The sequence below is a fragment of the Callithrix jacchus genome, chromosome 3, assembly GCF_049354715.1.
Source record: "Callithrix jacchus isolate 240 chromosome 3, calJac240_pri, whole genome shotgun sequence".
Taxonomy (NCBI): domain Eukaryota; kingdom Metazoa; phylum Chordata; class Mammalia; order Primates; family Cebidae; genus Callithrix; species Callithrix jacchus.
In genome coordinates this window covers 69,359,823-69,376,302 of record NC_133504.1, presented here as the reverse complement: position 1 = coordinate 69,376,302, position 16,480 = coordinate 69,359,823, and the positions used below count along the sequence as shown (strand labels likewise).

At 40.6% G+C, this 16,480-nt stretch overlaps 1 protein-coding gene across 32 annotated transcripts in view; it reads left to right on the top strand.

Moving 5' to 3' along the window:
- ABHD18 (abhydrolase domain containing 18) overlaps positions 1-16,480 on the top strand; it is a 70,369-nt gene that overhangs the window by 39,657 nt on the left and 14,232 nt on the right. For 9 of the 32 annotated variants that reach the window (XM_054252927.2, XM_054252924.2, XM_078366516.1 and 6 more), the window contains 4 exons: positions 1,712-1,737; positions 12,558-12,696; positions 15,278-15,367; positions 16,364-16,465. In XM_054252927.2, the coding sequence (XP_054108902.1) occupies positions 1,712-1,737; positions 12,558-12,696; positions 15,278-15,367; positions 16,364-16,465 (357 nt within the window). Of the gene's footprint in view, positions 1-1,711; positions 1,738-12,552; positions 12,697-15,277; positions 15,368-16,363; positions 16,466-16,480 lie in introns of all 32 variants that reach the window. The other 23 variants (XM_078366519.1, XM_078366513.1, XM_078366514.1 and 20 more) reach the window with 7 other exon arrangements.

Below are 16,480 nucleotides of genomic sequence, written 5' to 3'. Positions count from 1 at the left end.
TTGCTGGTAATAAATGTAGCGTTAAAACAACAATGGTCAACTATTTTTAAAAAATAAAACACAGTACTGGTCAGGCTGCTGTGAAATGGGCACTCTTGTTACTAGTGACTGAAAATCAGTTCAACCATTTGGGAAAACATTTATTACCATATGTATCAGGAGCTTTGAAATATCATATCCCATGACAGAATGATTTTGATTCTGGGAAATGTATTCTAAGAATAAAAACTAAGAAAAAAAGAAAATAACAAAAACACATCTGTATAGCTTTATTTATGATAGTAAAGCATTCGAAATAGCTGAATGTCTAAAATAGATATAGTTATGTAAACTGTGTTTCATAACATTGGAATTTTATGCAGTTGGCTGTGTTATATTTATTTCTCTACCGCTTACTACCTTTGTGACCTTGTACGTGTACATAACCTTTTAGTACCTCAGTTTTCTCATTGGTAAATGAGAATAATCTCTTGGGTTATTGAGTTTATTAAGTGATTAATACTGTCTAGAACAGTGCCTGATAAATAATAAGCATTCAGTAGCTTTTAACTGTTATTAGTTTACAATAGTGTATGAGAAGTATTTCTGATGTGAAAATAGGATAAAGGCTGGGCGCAATAGTTCACGCCTGTACTCTCAGCACTTTGGGAGGCCAAGGTGGGTGGGTCATCTGAGGTCAGGAGTTCAAGACCAACCTGGCCAACATGGTGAAACCCCGTCTCTACTAAAAATACAAAATTAACCAGGCATGCTGGTGCACCTCTGTAATCCCAGCTACTCGGGAGGCTGAGCCAGGAGAATCACTTGAACCCAGGAGATGGGGGTTGCAGTGAGCCGAGATTGCACAATTGCACTCCAGCCTGGGCAAAAAGAGTGAAACTCTCTCAAAAAAAGAAAATAGAATATAAAACTCCATAGTGTGGCACAGGTATGCAAAAAAACTAAAAACAAAATTCAAAGCAAAAACTGCATTGGCCTGGCACAGTTGCTCAGGCCTGTAATCCCAGCACTTTGGGAGACTGAGGCAGGAGGATCACGTAAGGTCAGGAGTTTGAGACCAACCTCGCCAAGATGGCAAAACCCTGTCTCTACTAAAAATACAAAAATTAGCCAGGCATGGTGGCGTGCACCTATAATCCCAGCAACTTAGGAAGCTGAGGCAGAAGAATTGCTTGAACCTGGGAGGGGGAAGTTTCAGTGAGCTGAGATCACGTCACTGTACTCCAACCCAGGTGACAGAGCCAGACCCTGTTTTTAAAAAAAAAAAAAAAAAGTGCATAAAGAAAAATACTGAAAGGAATATACCAAAATGTTAATATAATTGTGTCTGTAGACAAAATAGTTGTTTTTTAATATGCTTTTTTGTACTTTTTGGATTTTTGATAATAAAAATTATATAAATGAACTAAACTAAATCAATAAATTTCATTTTAAATTTAAATTGAAGATTGTATAACCCTGTTAATATACTGAAAACATTAATAGGTATATTTTATTGGCTGAATTATGTGATATATGATTATCTGTATTAATAAAGCTATTTTTAAAAAGGAAAATAATTAAGTTGAAAACTTATGAACTTCTAAACAGCCTACTTAACTAGGATGAAGTTTTTCAGTATTAAATTGTGTAAAATTTAACTATTTAATGTACTCTCAGACAAACAAAATTACTTATTTTAAAACTTTCTCTTTGACCCACATTCTTAAATGGCTGCAGGAAACCCAAGGACCAAGTGTAAGTATATATCACCTTTATTTTTGCAGTCTTTTTACCAAATATCCATCAGTATTAAAATTTTGATTGCCTTCAGTTAACCATCTCTAAATTGAATATCTAAATATTAATGGGGAGGATTTCTGTTATAAAACTGTAGAATGAATACTGACTTTAATTCTTATATTTAAGATTTTTGCATTTTAATGTCTGTTAAGGAAATACAATAAACAATTTTAATAGGTAGACTTAAGATATATTTTGTTTATGAAACTATTAATGAAGAAATGATAAAACTCTTTCCTTTTATGTTTTTTTTGGGGGGCGTTTTTTGAGACGGAGTCACTCCGTCACCTAGGCTAGAGTGCATTGGTGTGATCTCAGCTCACTGGAACCTCTGACTCCTGGGTTCAAGGATTCTCCCGCCTCAGCCTCTTAAATAGCTGGGATGACAGGCATGCGCCACCATTCCTGGATAATTTTTGTATTTTTAATAGAGACCATGTTGGTCAGGCTGGTCTCGAACTCTTGACCTCAAGTAATCTGCCCACCTCAGCCTCCCAAAGTGCTGGGATTATAGGCATGAGCCACCATACCTAGCCTGCCTTTTCCCTTTTAAAGTACATTTACTTTGTATAATTAGATTACTAATATGCGCATGGTGGCACAATTACTTTGTGTAAATTGACACTGTTTATTCCTACAATGCATAGTATAGAAAATCCGAAGATGAACATTTCAGTCTTTTTTTTTTTAAATCGAGACGGGGTTTCACCATGTTGGCCAGGATGGTCTCGATCTCTTGACCTCGTGATCCGCCTGCCTCGGCCTCCCAAAGTGCTGGGATTACAGGCGTGAGATTTCAGTCTTTTAAAATGATAAACTTTGAATTTTTTTTGCATTTTCATAATATATATTGTGTTTGGTTTGGTTCATTCAATGAATATTTGATGCTAGACACTGGGAATACAGCAACAATAAGGCAACACTCATAAAGTTCATATTCTAGTATAGGAGATAGATAACAATAAATAAGGTTATTTCAGATATTTATCAATGCCCAGTGAATGAAATAAAGCAGGGCAGGAAGCTCTCGCTGGACGCACGGAGAGGGTGAGTCGGGGAAGCATTTCCAGAGGAATCTTAGTTGCCCACAGAACGGAGAAATTCCCAGGTATAAAAGAGACGTGGGACGCCAGACAGAGGTCTCCGCTGGCATAGCCGGCAGCCGGTGCGGCTCCAGCCCGCGCCTGAGCGCAGAGGCGCTCCACAGCGCTCCATACAAAAGCGCACTGTTACGGGTGCCCTGTTGAACCGGCAAACTAAGACCCGAGAGGGCTGAACTTCAGACTGAACGGGACTTGAACTGTGACCCAGCCCAGGAAATCCCAGGGACTCAGCGTTTGGGGAGCGCAGTGCAACAAACAAAATAGCGATTCCAAATGCTCCCGGTGAATAGGTTTTTTTTTTAAAGCGCAGCTCCGTGGGGGAGGGGCGTCAGCCATTACCGAGGCAATCAGCCCCTACTGAGGTACACGCCCATTGCTGACACAGCCTGCCGCTGCCGAGGCAACCCGGTACAACAGAGAGACTCCGCCGCAGGGCGTAGCCCGTGGCAACAGGGCAGAGACCACAGCAGAAGGGCGGAGCCTGCAGGAAAAGGGCTAACCTCACACCAACAGGGCGGAGCCTCGGCAGGCAAAAAGTGACTAGACTGCCTCCTAGCTGGGCAGGACAGTGAGGCGGACACTCACAAGGAAAGCCCCAACCCCCGCCCAGACAGAGCATCTGAGGAAAAAAAAGGGGTTTTCTTACGAGTTATGTTGCAGCAGAACTAAACATAGCAGCCTAGCAGCCCTGAATGAACAACAGAGCTCACAGCTCAGCACTTGAGCTCCTACAGATTGTCTCCTCAAGCAACTCCCTGACCCCTCTATATCCATAAGACTGACATTCGGCAGACATCATCCTGGGACAAACATAGCAGAAAAAGAAACTGGTAGCATCCCTCGCTGTTCCGCAGCCGCTACAGGTGCACCCCAGACAAGCAGGGCCTGGAGTGGACCTCAGTAGTCGTACAGCGAAGGGGCTAGACTGGTAGAAGGAAAACCAAGTAACAGAAATACTCCATCATCAACAATCTGGGTGTCCACTCAGAGATCCAATCAAAAAGTCAGCAACTACACAGACGACAGGTGGATAAATCCACAAAGATGGGAAGAAACCAGCGCAAAAAGGAGGAAAACACCCGAAACCAGAACACCTCACCACCTAGAAAGGACCAAAACTCCTCACCAGCAAGGGAACAAAGCTGGACGGAGAATGACAGTGACGAAATGACGGAATTAGACTTCAGAAGGTGGATAATGAGAAACTTTTATGAGCTAAAAGAACATGTTTTAAATCAACGTAAAGAAACTAAGAACCTTGAAAAAAGATTTGAGGAAATGATAACAAGAATGGATACCTTAGAGAGGAATATGAATGAATTAAAGGAGCTGAAAAACACAATACGAGAACTTCGCGAAACATGCACAAGTTTCAATACCCAAATTGACCAAGCAGAAGAAAGAATATCAGAAGTCAAGGATCAATTCAATGAAATAAAACGAGAAACGAAGATCAGAGAAAAAAGCGCAAAAAGGAATGAACAAAGTCTCCAAGAAATGTGGGACTATGTGAAAAGACCTAACCTACGTTTGATAGGCGTACCAGAATGTGATGAAGAGAATGAATCCAAGCTGGAAAATACTCTGCAGGACATTATCCAGGAAAATTTCCCCCACCTAGCAAGACAGGCCAACACTCAAATGCAGGAAATACAGAGAACACCACAGAGATACTCCGCAAGAAGAGCAACCCCAAGGCACATAATCGTCAGATTCAACAAGGTTGAAATAAAGGAGAAAATACTAAGGGCAGCCAGAGAGAAAGGTCGGGTCACCCACAAAGGAAAGCCCATCAGACTCACAGCAGATCTCTCGGCAGAAACTCTACAAGCCAGAAGAGAGTGGGGGCAAATATTCAACATCCTTAAAGAAAAGAACTTTCAACACAGAATTTCATATCAAGCCAAACTGAGCTTCAGAAGTGAAGGAAAAATAAAATCCTTTGCGAACAAGCAAGCACTCAGAGATTTTGTCACCACCAGGCCTGCTTTACAAGAGCTCCTGAAAGAGGCACTACACATAGAAAGCAACAACCAGTACCAGCCATTCCAAAATCACACTAATTACTAAAGAGCATCAACATAATGAAGAATCTACAACAACTAACGGACAAAACAGCCAGCTAGCATCAAAATGGCAGTGTCAAATTCACACATAACAATATTAACCCTAAATGTAAATGGACTAAATGCACCAATCAAAAGACACAGACTGGCAAATTGGATAAAAATCCAAAACCCATCAGTGTGCTGTATCCAGGAAACCCATCTCACATGCAAGGATACACAAAGGCTCAAAATAAAGGGATGGAGGAAGATTTACCAAGCAAATGGAGAGCAAAAAAAAGCAGGAGTTGCAATTCTCATCTCTGATAAAATAGACTTGAAAGCAACAAAGATCAAAAGAGACAAAGAAGGCCATTACATAATGGTAAAAGGATCGATAAAACAAGAAGAGCTAACGATCCTAAACATATATGGACCCAATGCAGGAGCACCCAGATACATAAGGCAAGTTCTTAATGACTTACAAAGAGACTTAGACTCCCACACAATAATAGTGGGAGACTTTAACACTCCACTGTCAATATTAGACAGATCAACCAGACAGAAAATCAACAAGGATATCCAGGGCTTGAACTCAGACCTGGAGCAAGCAAACCTGATAGACATTTACAGAACTCTCCACCCCAAATCCACAGAATAGACATTCTTCTCAGCACCACATCACACCTACTCTAAAATTGACCACATAATTGGAAGTAAAGCACTGCTCAACAAATGCAAAACAACTGAAATCATAACAAACAGCCTCTCAGACCATAGTGCAATCAAGTTAGAACTCAGAATTCAGAAAACAGCCCAGAACCGCACAGCTTCATGGAAACTGAACAACTGGCTGTTGAATGTTGACTGGGTAAACAATGAAATGAAGTCAGAAATAAAGAAGTTCTTCGAAACCAATGAGAACGAAGACACAACATGCCAGAACCTCTGGGACACATTTAAAGCAGTCTCTAGAGGAAAGTATATAGCAATAAGTGCCCATATGAGGAGAATGGAGAGATCCAAAATTGACACCCTATCGTCAAAATTGAAAGAGCTAGAGGAGCAAGATCAAAAAAACTCAAAACCCAGCAGAAGACAAGAAATAACTAAGATCAGAGCTGAGCTGAAGGAGATTGAGACACGAAAAACCCTCCAAAAAATCAATAAATCCAAGAGCTGGTTTTTTGAAAAGATCAACAAAATAGACAGACCACTAGCCAGATTGATTAAAAATAAAAGAGAGAACAACCAAATAGATGCAATAAAAAATGATAAAGGGGAAATCACCACAGATTCCACAGAAATTCAAACCATCATCAGAGAATATTACAAACAACTCTATGCACATAAACTAGTAAACCTGGAAGAAATGGATAAATTCCTGGACTCCTGTGTCCTCCCAAGCCTAAACCAGGAGGAAGCTGAAACTATGAATAGACCAATAATAAGGTCAGAAGTCGAGGCAGCAATTAAGAGCCTACCGCACAAAAAAAGCCCAGGTCCAGACGGGTTCACAGCCAAATTCTACCAGACACACAAAGAGGAGCTGGTACCATTCCTTCTAAAACTATTTCAAACAATCCAAAAAGAGGGAATCCTTCCCAAATCATTTTACGATACCAACATCATTCTGATACCAAAACCCGGCAGAGACCCAACAAGAAAAGAAAACCTCCGGCCAATATCCATGATGAACATAGATGCAAAAATCTTCAATAAAATATTGGCAAACCGAATGCAACAGCAAATCAAAAAACTTATTCACCATGATCAAGTAGGATTCATCCCGGGGATGCAAGGCTGGTTCAACATACGCAAGTCTATAAACGTAATTCACCACATAAACAGAACCAAAAACAAAAACCACATGATTATCTCAATTGACGCAGAGAAGGCATTTGACAAAATTCAACAGCCCTTTATGCTAAAAACCCTCAATAAACTCGGTATCGATGGAACGTATCTCAAAGTAATAAAAGCTATTTATGACAAACCAACAGCCAATATCATACTGAATGGGCAAAAACTGGAAGCATTCCCTTTGAAATCTGGCACTAGACAAGGATGCCCTCTTTCACCACTCCTATTCAATATAGTACTGGAAGTTCTAGCCAGAGCAATCAGGCAAGAAAAAGAAATAAAGGGTATTCAAATAGGAAAGGTGGAAGCCAAATTGTCTCTATTTGCAGACGACATGATAGTATACCTAGAAGACCCCATCGCCTCAGCCCAAAAACTCCTGAAACTGATAAGCAACTTCAGCAAAGTCTCAGGATATAAAATCAATGTGCAAAAATCACAAGCATTCGTCTACACCAATAACAGACTTAAAGAAAGCCAAATCAAGAACGAACTACCATTCACAATTGCTACAAAAAGAATAAAATACCTTGGAATACAACTCACAAGGAACGTAAGGGACCTCTTCAAGGAGAACTACAAACCACTGCTCAACGAAATCAGAGAGGACACAAACAGATGGAGAAACATTCCATGTTCATGGTTAGGAAGAATTAATATCGTGAAAATGGCTATACTGCCCAAAGTAATTTACAGAATCAACGCTATCCCCATGAAGCTACCATTGACTTTCTTCACAGAACTGGAAAAAACCACCATGAACTTCATATGGAACCAAAAGAGAGCCTGCATAGCCAAGTCAATTCTAAGCAAAAAGAACACAGCGGGGGGCATCACACTACCGGATTTCAAACTATACTACAAGGCTACAGTAATCAAAACAGCATGGTACTGGTACCAAAACAGAGATGTAGACCAATGGAACAAAACAGAGGCACCGGAGGCAACACAACATATCTACAACTATACAATCTTTGATAAACCTGACAAAAGCAAGGGGGAAAGGATTCCCTGTTTAACAAATGGTGTTGGGAAAACTGGCTAGCCATGTGCAGAAAGCAGAAACTGGACCCCTTCCTGACACCTTACACTAAAATTAACTCCAGATGGATTAAAGACTTAAACATAAGACCTGGCACGATAAAAACCCTAGAAGGAAATCTAGGCAAAACTATCCAGGACATAGGAGTAGGCAAGGACTTCATGAACAAAACACCAAAAGCATTGGCAACAAAAGCCAAAACAGACACATGGGACCTAATGAAACTCCACAGCTTCTGCACGGCAAAAGAAACAGTCACTAGAGTGGATCGGCAACCAACAGATTGGGAAAAAATTTTTGCAGTTTACCCATCTGACAAAGGGCTGATATCCAGAATTTACAAAGAACTCAAACGGATTTACAGGAAAAAATCAAACAACCCCATTCAAAAGTGGGCAAAGGATATGAACAGACACTTTACGAAAGAAGACATATATGAGGCCAACAATCATATGACAAAATGCTCATCGTCACTGGTCATCAGAGAGATGCAAATCAAAACCACATTGAGATACCATCTCACGCCAGTTAGAATGACGATCATTAAAAAATCTGGAGACAACAGATGTTGGAGAGTATGTGGAGAAAAAGGAACACTTTTACACTGTTGGTGGGAGTGTAAATTAGTTCAACCATTGTGGAAGACAGTGTGGCGATTCCTCAAGGCCTTAGAAATAGAAATTCCATTTGATCCAGCAATCCCATTACTGGGTATATATCCAAAAGATTATAAATCGTTCTACTATAAGGACACATGTACACGAATGTTCATTGCAGCACTGTTTACAATAGCAAAGACCTGGAATCAACCCAAATGCCCATTGATAATAGACTGGATTGGAAAAATGTGGCACATATACACCATGGAATATTATGCAGCAATCAGAAACGATGAGGTTGTTTCGTTTGTAGGGACATGGATGAATCTGGAGAACATCATCCTCAGCAAACTGACACAAGAACAGAAAATGAAACACCGCATATTCTCACTCATAGGCGGGTGATGAAAAATGAGAACACATGGACACAGAAAGGGGAGTACTAAACACTGGGGTCTATTGGGGGAAAAAGGGGAGGGCCAGTGGGAGGGGGAGGTAGGGAGGGATAGCCTGGGGAGAAATGCCAAATGTGGGTGAAGGGGAGAAGGAAAGAAAAGCACACTGCCATGTGTGTTCCTACGCAACTGTCTTGCATGCTCTGCTCATGTACCCCAAAACCTAAAATCCAATAAAAAATTAAAAAAAAAAAAAAGAAAGAAATAAAGCAGGGCAACTGTATAAAGAGTAATATGGTGTGCAGTTTAGTAACAGTATTATATATGAGAACATGATGTAATGAGAAGGAGCCACCTGCAGGAAGACTTGAAAGAAGATCAGCCACTGAGAAGGAAAAGTAAATGAAAAGCCCAATGAAAGCATCAGGAGGGGAGAGTAGTACAAGATGAGGTCAGAAAGATAGGCAAGGGCCGGGTGCAGTGGCTCACGCCTGTAATCCCAGCACTTTGGAGGCTGAGGTGGGTGGATCAGTTGGGGTCAGGAGTTCGAAACCAGCCTGACCAACATAGTAAAACCTTCTCTCTACTAAAAAAAAAACAAAAATTAGCCAGGCATGGTGGTTCACACCTGTAGTCCCTGCTACTCGGGAGGCCAAGGCGGGAGAATCGGTTGAACCCAGGAGGCAGAGGTTGCAGTGAGCCGATATCACGCCACTGCACTCCAACCTGGACAACAGAGCAAGACTCTGTCTCAAAAAAAAAAAAAAGGAAAGACAAGGACCACATGATGAAGGGCCATCATACTTTGAATGTGAATGATCTGAGAGTGCAATGGGAAGTGTCTAGAGGACTTTAAGGAAATGAGTTGCCTGATTTATATTTTTAAAGACCTACTTTGGTTTACTGGGGCAAGAATAGCAGCAGAGAAAACAAATAGGAAGCTCAATGATCCAAGAAACAGTAGTAACTAGTATAACTAGGTGGTAGTGGAAATGGAAAGAAGTTTTCTTGGATTCAAGATATTATGTAGTAGTTGAAATGATAGGAGTTGTTTATGAATTGGATGTTGTGGGAAAGAAATCAAAAGTTCTGACTTAGATGTGTCAAATTTGAGACTGGGCCCAGTGGCTTATGCCTGTAATCCCAGCACTTTGGGAGGCCAAGGCAGGAGGATCATCTGAGGTCAGGAGTTTGAGACAAGCCTGACCAACGTGGAGAAACCCCTCTACTAAAGGACAAAAACTTTAGCCAGGCATGGTGGCACATGCCTGTAATCCCTGCTACTCGGGAGGCTGAGGTAGGAGAATCACTTGAACCTGGGAGGCGGAGGTTGCAGTGAGGCGAGATCGTGCCACAACCTGGGCAACAAGAGCAAAACTCCAACTCAAAAAAAAAAAAGATGTGTCAAATCTGTAATCTTGGTTAAACCTGCAGGTGGAGAAGTCAAATAGGCAGTTGGAAAGTGCTAGAGAGGTAGATTTGGAAGTCCCATGTTCTATATGGTCATGGCATGAAAGAAGTATAGGTGAAAGTGGGATGGGGCAGAGGCACATATGTATACCATGAAGAATAGTTTAGAATGAACCTTGATAGTTTATAATGAACTTTGTGAAGCCTTATGAAAAATTAAAGGCTACCCAGGCACACTGGCTCATGCCTGTAATTTCAGCACTTTGGGAGGCGAAGGTGGGTGGATCACAAGGTCAAGAGATCGAGGCCATCCTGGCCAACACAGTGAAACCCTGTCTCTAGTAAAAAAAAAATAAATACAAAAATTAGCTGAACCCAGGAGTCGGAGGTTGCAGTGAGCCAAGATCATGCCACTGTACTCCAGCCTGACGAGAGCAAGACTGTCTCAAAAAAAAAAAAAAGAAAGAAAAATTAAAGGCCAAGCTAAGTAGTTCAAGAATTTTCACTCTGGAACCAAGCCCAGAATTCAGAATTAGGTATGTGATTTTTACCTTATCCATAAATTGGTTAAAAACCACAAAGAGTTTACTGAGGTCCTTTGAGAGACAGCCAGGGTTTAATAGAAAGACTGACTTTGAAGTCATACAGACATAGGTTAGAATTGTAACATGTTATTTACTAATTACTTCAGTCATAAAATGGGAATACTATGTAATTTCTTCCATGTAGAATTGTTGTGAGAATCATAATGTTTATAAAATATTCTATCACATACTGCATTCTCAAGAAATTTAATAATGGCTCAATGTATTTGTTTGATTTTTCACAATTCATAGTAAGAAATGGCTTGCTGGCTGGGTGCGGTGGCTTACACCTATAATCCCAGCACTTTGGAAGGCTGAGGTGGGCAGATTGTGTGAGTCCAGAAGTTTAAGATCACCCTGGCCAATATGGCAAAACACTGCCTCTACAAAATATACCAAAAAAAAAAAAGGCGGGGCGCAGTGGCTCACACCTGTAATCCCAGCACTTTGAAAGGCTGAGGCTGATGGGTCACCTGAGGTCAGGAGTTCTGGACCAGCCTGGCCAACATGGTGAAACCCCATCTCTACTAAAAATACAAAAGTTAGCTGGGCATGGTGTGGACACCTGTAATTACAACTACTTGAGGTTGAGGCAGGAGAATCGCTTGAACCCAGAAGGCAGAGGTTGCAGTGAGCCAAGATTGCACCATTGCATTCCAGCCTGGGTGACAAGAGCAAAGCTCCATCTCAAAAAAAAAAAAAAAAAAAAAAAAATTAGCCAGGCATAGTGGTGCATACATGTAGTCCCAGCTACTCAGGAGCCTGAGGTGGGAGAATCCCCTGAGCCCGGAAAGACAAGGCTACTGTGAGCCATGATCAAGCCACTTTACTACAGCCTGGGCAATGAGAGTGAGACCTTGTCTCAAAACAAAAAGAAAGAAAATTTTGGGCTGGACACGGTGGCTCAAGCCTGTAATCCCAGCACTTTGGGAGGCCAAGGCAGGCCCATCACTTGAGCTCAGGAGTTCAAGACCAGGCTGGCCAACATAGTGAAGCCCTGTCTCTGCTAAAAATACAAAAATTAGCCAGGTGTGGTGGCGCACGCCTGTATTCCCAGCTACTCGGGAAGCTGAGACAGGAGAATTGTTTGAACCAAGGAGGTGGACACTGCAGTGAAATGAGATGCTACTGCACTCTAGCCTGGGCAACAGAGCAAGACTCCATCTCAGATTAAAAAAAAAAAGTTATGCTTTAAATTCTATTCTAATAATTTCAGTAAAGATTATGTGCTGTAGAACAGGAACATTTTTTGATTAAGTTTTAGGTGATTGGATATGTAGAACAATGTTAGCAGCTGTCTGATTCCATTTTTTTTCTCTTTTTGAGACAGGGTCTCACTCTGTTACCTCGGCTGAAGTGCAGTGGCACAATCTCGGCCCACTGCAGCCTCTGCCTCCTGGGTTCAAGCAATTATTGTGCCTCAGTTTTTCGCATAGCTAGGATCACAGGCATGCACTACCATGCCCTGCTAATTGTTGTATTTTTAGTAAAGACAAGGTTTCACCATGTTGCCCAGGCTGGTCTTGAACTCATGACCTCATCCACCCACCTCAGCCTCCCAAAGTGCTGGGATTACAGGCATGAGCCACCATGCCTGGCCTTAATTCCAATTTATTACGTTGTTTGACTTAACTATCTGGTCCTTTAAAAGAAATACATGAAGTCTGTAAGTTTGCATATATTAGCATGTAAATACATAAAATAATCATTTTCTATTTTGTTTTGTGAGTCTAGAAGGTCCAGCTTAAAAAATGTGTCTGACCTTTTTGTGATGGGAGGAGCTCTTGTTTTAGAATCTGCAGCCCTGTTGCACTGGCTAGAGAGGGAAGGTTATGGCCCTTTAGGAATGACTGGAATATCCATGGGAGGACACGTAAGCCTTTTTATTTCTGCTTACATTTAATTATGTTTAAGTTTATAAGATCTAGAGAACCTGGTTATTTAAAAAATTCGCTTTAGGAACAGAATTCGTTTTGGTAAAAGTAGGAAGCAGACACAGATTCCAAGCTTTGATCCAATTATGAAGTAGTGATGTTAATTTTTTGTATGATTTATATAGACATTGATTGTACTCCACAGTTGTATCTCAGATAGTAGATTTAATATTTTATTTAAAAATATAAAATTTAACTTTTCAAGTCTCAAGTATAAATGCCCAATTTTGCTGTTACATTGGTCAAAATACCTGAATTGGAAAATACTTTCCATTTATCTATCTCCCTAGTACCACCACGAACTTTACTTTGTCGGCCTTTTAGAGTGTACTAAAATGTATTCCTAATTGCTTTCTCTGTCTCTAGTCTTTTCTCTTATTAATCTTTTTATGTATATATATATATATATTTTTTTTTTTTTTTTAATTTTTTTTTTTAAGATGGGGTTTCACCATGATGGCCAGGCTGGTCTTGAACTTCTGACCTCAGGTGATTCACCCACCTCGGCCTCCCAAAGTGCTAGGATTACAGGCATGAGCCACCGTGCCTGGCCAAACCTTTTTTTTTAAGACAGGATTTCACCATGTTGGTCAGACTGGTCTTGAACTCCTGACCTCAGGTGATCCACCCGCCTTGGCCTCCAAAGTGCTTGGATTACAGGCGTGAGCCACCGCACCCGGCCTTATTAATCTTTTTCTTAACCATTTCTCCTCTACACCATAACTACAGTTATCTTTCTAAATCTAATCTTTGTTCTGTCTTGTTCAAAACCTGCCAAAAGCTTGCATATGTACTGGGCTCCAGCTGTGTCACATGCTAGCATCCCTCTAGTGCTCCCTTATTCTCCTACAGCTAGCTGAGTAACAGCTTACCCTTCTGTTTCATCAGTGACACCCAGCCTTACCTCCAGACTGCACGTCAAACTCTCAGTAACTTTTTACTGTACTGTACTGTACTGTACTGACTTGTTTAGCAGTCTGTTTTCTCCATGAAGCAGTTGGAATATTGAAGGTCAGGAATATGCTCTGATTTATTACTTGGCACATACTAGTCACTCAGAACATTTTTAAAAAATTATTATTATTTTGTTTTTGTGTGAGCTCAAGTAATCCACACAGCTTAGCCTCCCAAAGTGCTGGGATTATATATGTGAGTCATTGCACTGGCCTAAAAATTAATCATACCCCAACCCAGGCAATATAGTGAGACCCTGTCTCTACAAAAAAATTGTTTAAATAATTAGCCAGGCATGGTGGTACATCTCTGTAATTGTGGGTATTCAGGAGTCTCAGGTGGGAGGATCACTTGAGCCACAGAGTTTGAGACTGCAACGAGCTGTGATCGTGCCACTGCACTCCAGATTAGATGATCTAGACAGAAACAAGATTCTATCTCAAAATAATAATAATGATAATATGAAGGTTCTCTATGTCACTTGAATTAGAAAATTAAGTTCAAAAACTTAAATTCAAAACAACCACCTGACAGTGAAACAGAAGACGGAAAAGGATTTATTTTCCTATCTAGTAGTGTTTCCATTGTTAACACCTAGGACAGGTTCTTATAACTTTCACCTGGATTACTGCCTATTAACTGGTCTTCCTACCTCAGCTCTCCCCTTCTCTACTCAATCCTGTAAACTACTATCATGTTACCTTTTTTGAATCATTTCTTTGACAATACTACTCCTTTACTCAATTCTCTTTATTAATTTCCCATTATCTATAGAACAAAGAACCTCTCATCTGATCCTGATCAATCTTTCTAGCCCTTCTTATCTCCCTCACTCCATTGGCCACATGTGCCTATTGACCATCCCAACTAAAGTACATTGGCTGTTTCCCTATGAGACCCTGTGCATTCTCACCTTACTGCCTTTGATCATACTGATTTCTTTCTGTGGAAGATAAGACCCTATCTTTCATTCCTCTGCAAGACTCAGCCATTCCGTGAAGCCTGCCTTTCCCTTCTGATTCCTCCAACCCAGAAGGGAAAGTTACTTTTCCAGAAGATAAAGTACTACCTTCTCCAAAAGAGAGAGTAAATTTTTCCTTCTCTAAACACATATTATATTATTTTATATCTGTTATATAATCTGCTTTGTAGTTCACCAAATTCTTTGCATACTCAGTCAGCCTCAATGGTCTGATGTTTTATAGTTGTGATTTTGCTGTATCTGAGCAAGTCACTTAAGTAATGAGTGTGCTTACTCTGCTGCCCAGCATCTACGTCTCAGCATCTTTGCTTCATATTTACACAGTAAAAAGTGGCTCTCAGTGAAGGGTCTTGAGGTTTAAGTTTTCTATTACATTTTGTTGCTTTCTAAGGGAAAAATTAAATGTTGTTGAATTAATGATTTGGGAAGTTTAATGAGGTTGCTAGGCATTCTCACTAATGTTTGCAGACTTTGTGTTTATCTAACCAACTACTTACTGCACGGAATACTTCTTAATATTAAATATTTTTTATTTTAATGAATAGAAACTCTAAACACAAGCTCTCTAAACTGTTACATTACAGATGGCTTCCTTAGCGGTATCCAACTGGCCTAAGCCCATGCCATTGATTCCATGCCTGTCTTGGTCCACAGCATCTGGGGTCTTCACTACGGTAATTTAATTGTAATTAATATTAGGTAGCTATATATAATTAGAGGTAATTGTTTTGGAAGTCCCCAAAACCACCATCAGCTTTGGTGATTCATAGAAAGAATCATAGCACTCAGGATATAGTCATAATCATGACTAAGGGTTAACTACAGCAAAAAAAATACAACACAGTGAACAAAAGGAAAAATGCATGAGGCAGAGTCTGAAGGAAACCAGGAACAAGCTTCCAAGAGTCCTCTCCCAGTGGACTGTTACAGTTCATGTTTAATTCTTTCAGCAATAATTATTGATAATAAGTGCAAAGTGCTGTTCATCAGTGAAGCTCCCCTGAGCCTAGCAGTCCAGAGTTTTTATCAGGGGTTAGTGACTTAGATAACTTTTGCCCAGCATGCACCAAAATTTCAGAAGGAAAGCAGGTGTGCAGCAGAAACGGCATTGTTTATATAAGCAGTTTAAGCATAGTGACCCACTCTTATCATTTAGGGAAAGTTTTATGTAAGTATAGAAACCTATTTACTGGCCAAGTTCCCAGACTCCAGCTAAGGGCCAACCTTACAAGCAGGCTAAAGATAGGCAGTCTTGGGCCAAGTGGGACAGCTCACACCTGTAATCCCAGCACTTTGGGAGGCCGAGGTGAGTGGATCACCTGAGGTCAGGAGTTCAAGACCAGCATGGACAACATGATGAAACTCTGTCTCTACTAAAAATATAAAAATTAGCCAGGTGTGGTGGCACTTGCCTGTAGTCCCAGCTGCTTGGGAGGCTGAGACAGGAGAATCACTTGAACCCAGAAGGTAGAGGTTGCAGTAAGCTGAGATGGTGCCATTGCACTCCAGCCTAGGCCACAGAATGAGAGACTTTGTCTCTTAAAAAAAAAAAAAAGGATAGACAGTCTCCAGCCTGCTATGTTAACTCTTTTCCACACAGTAATAAGAATAAAAGTATTGGGCAAATTGCTTATGATGTGGTTTAATCTTAATTTAGCTTATTATTTCAGGGTGTGTTGAGTAAATCAATTAATTGGAGGGAGCTGGAAAAGCAGTATTATACCCAGACAGTTTATGAAGAAGAAATTATTCACATGCTTGAATACTGCGGAGTAAGTATTTCACTT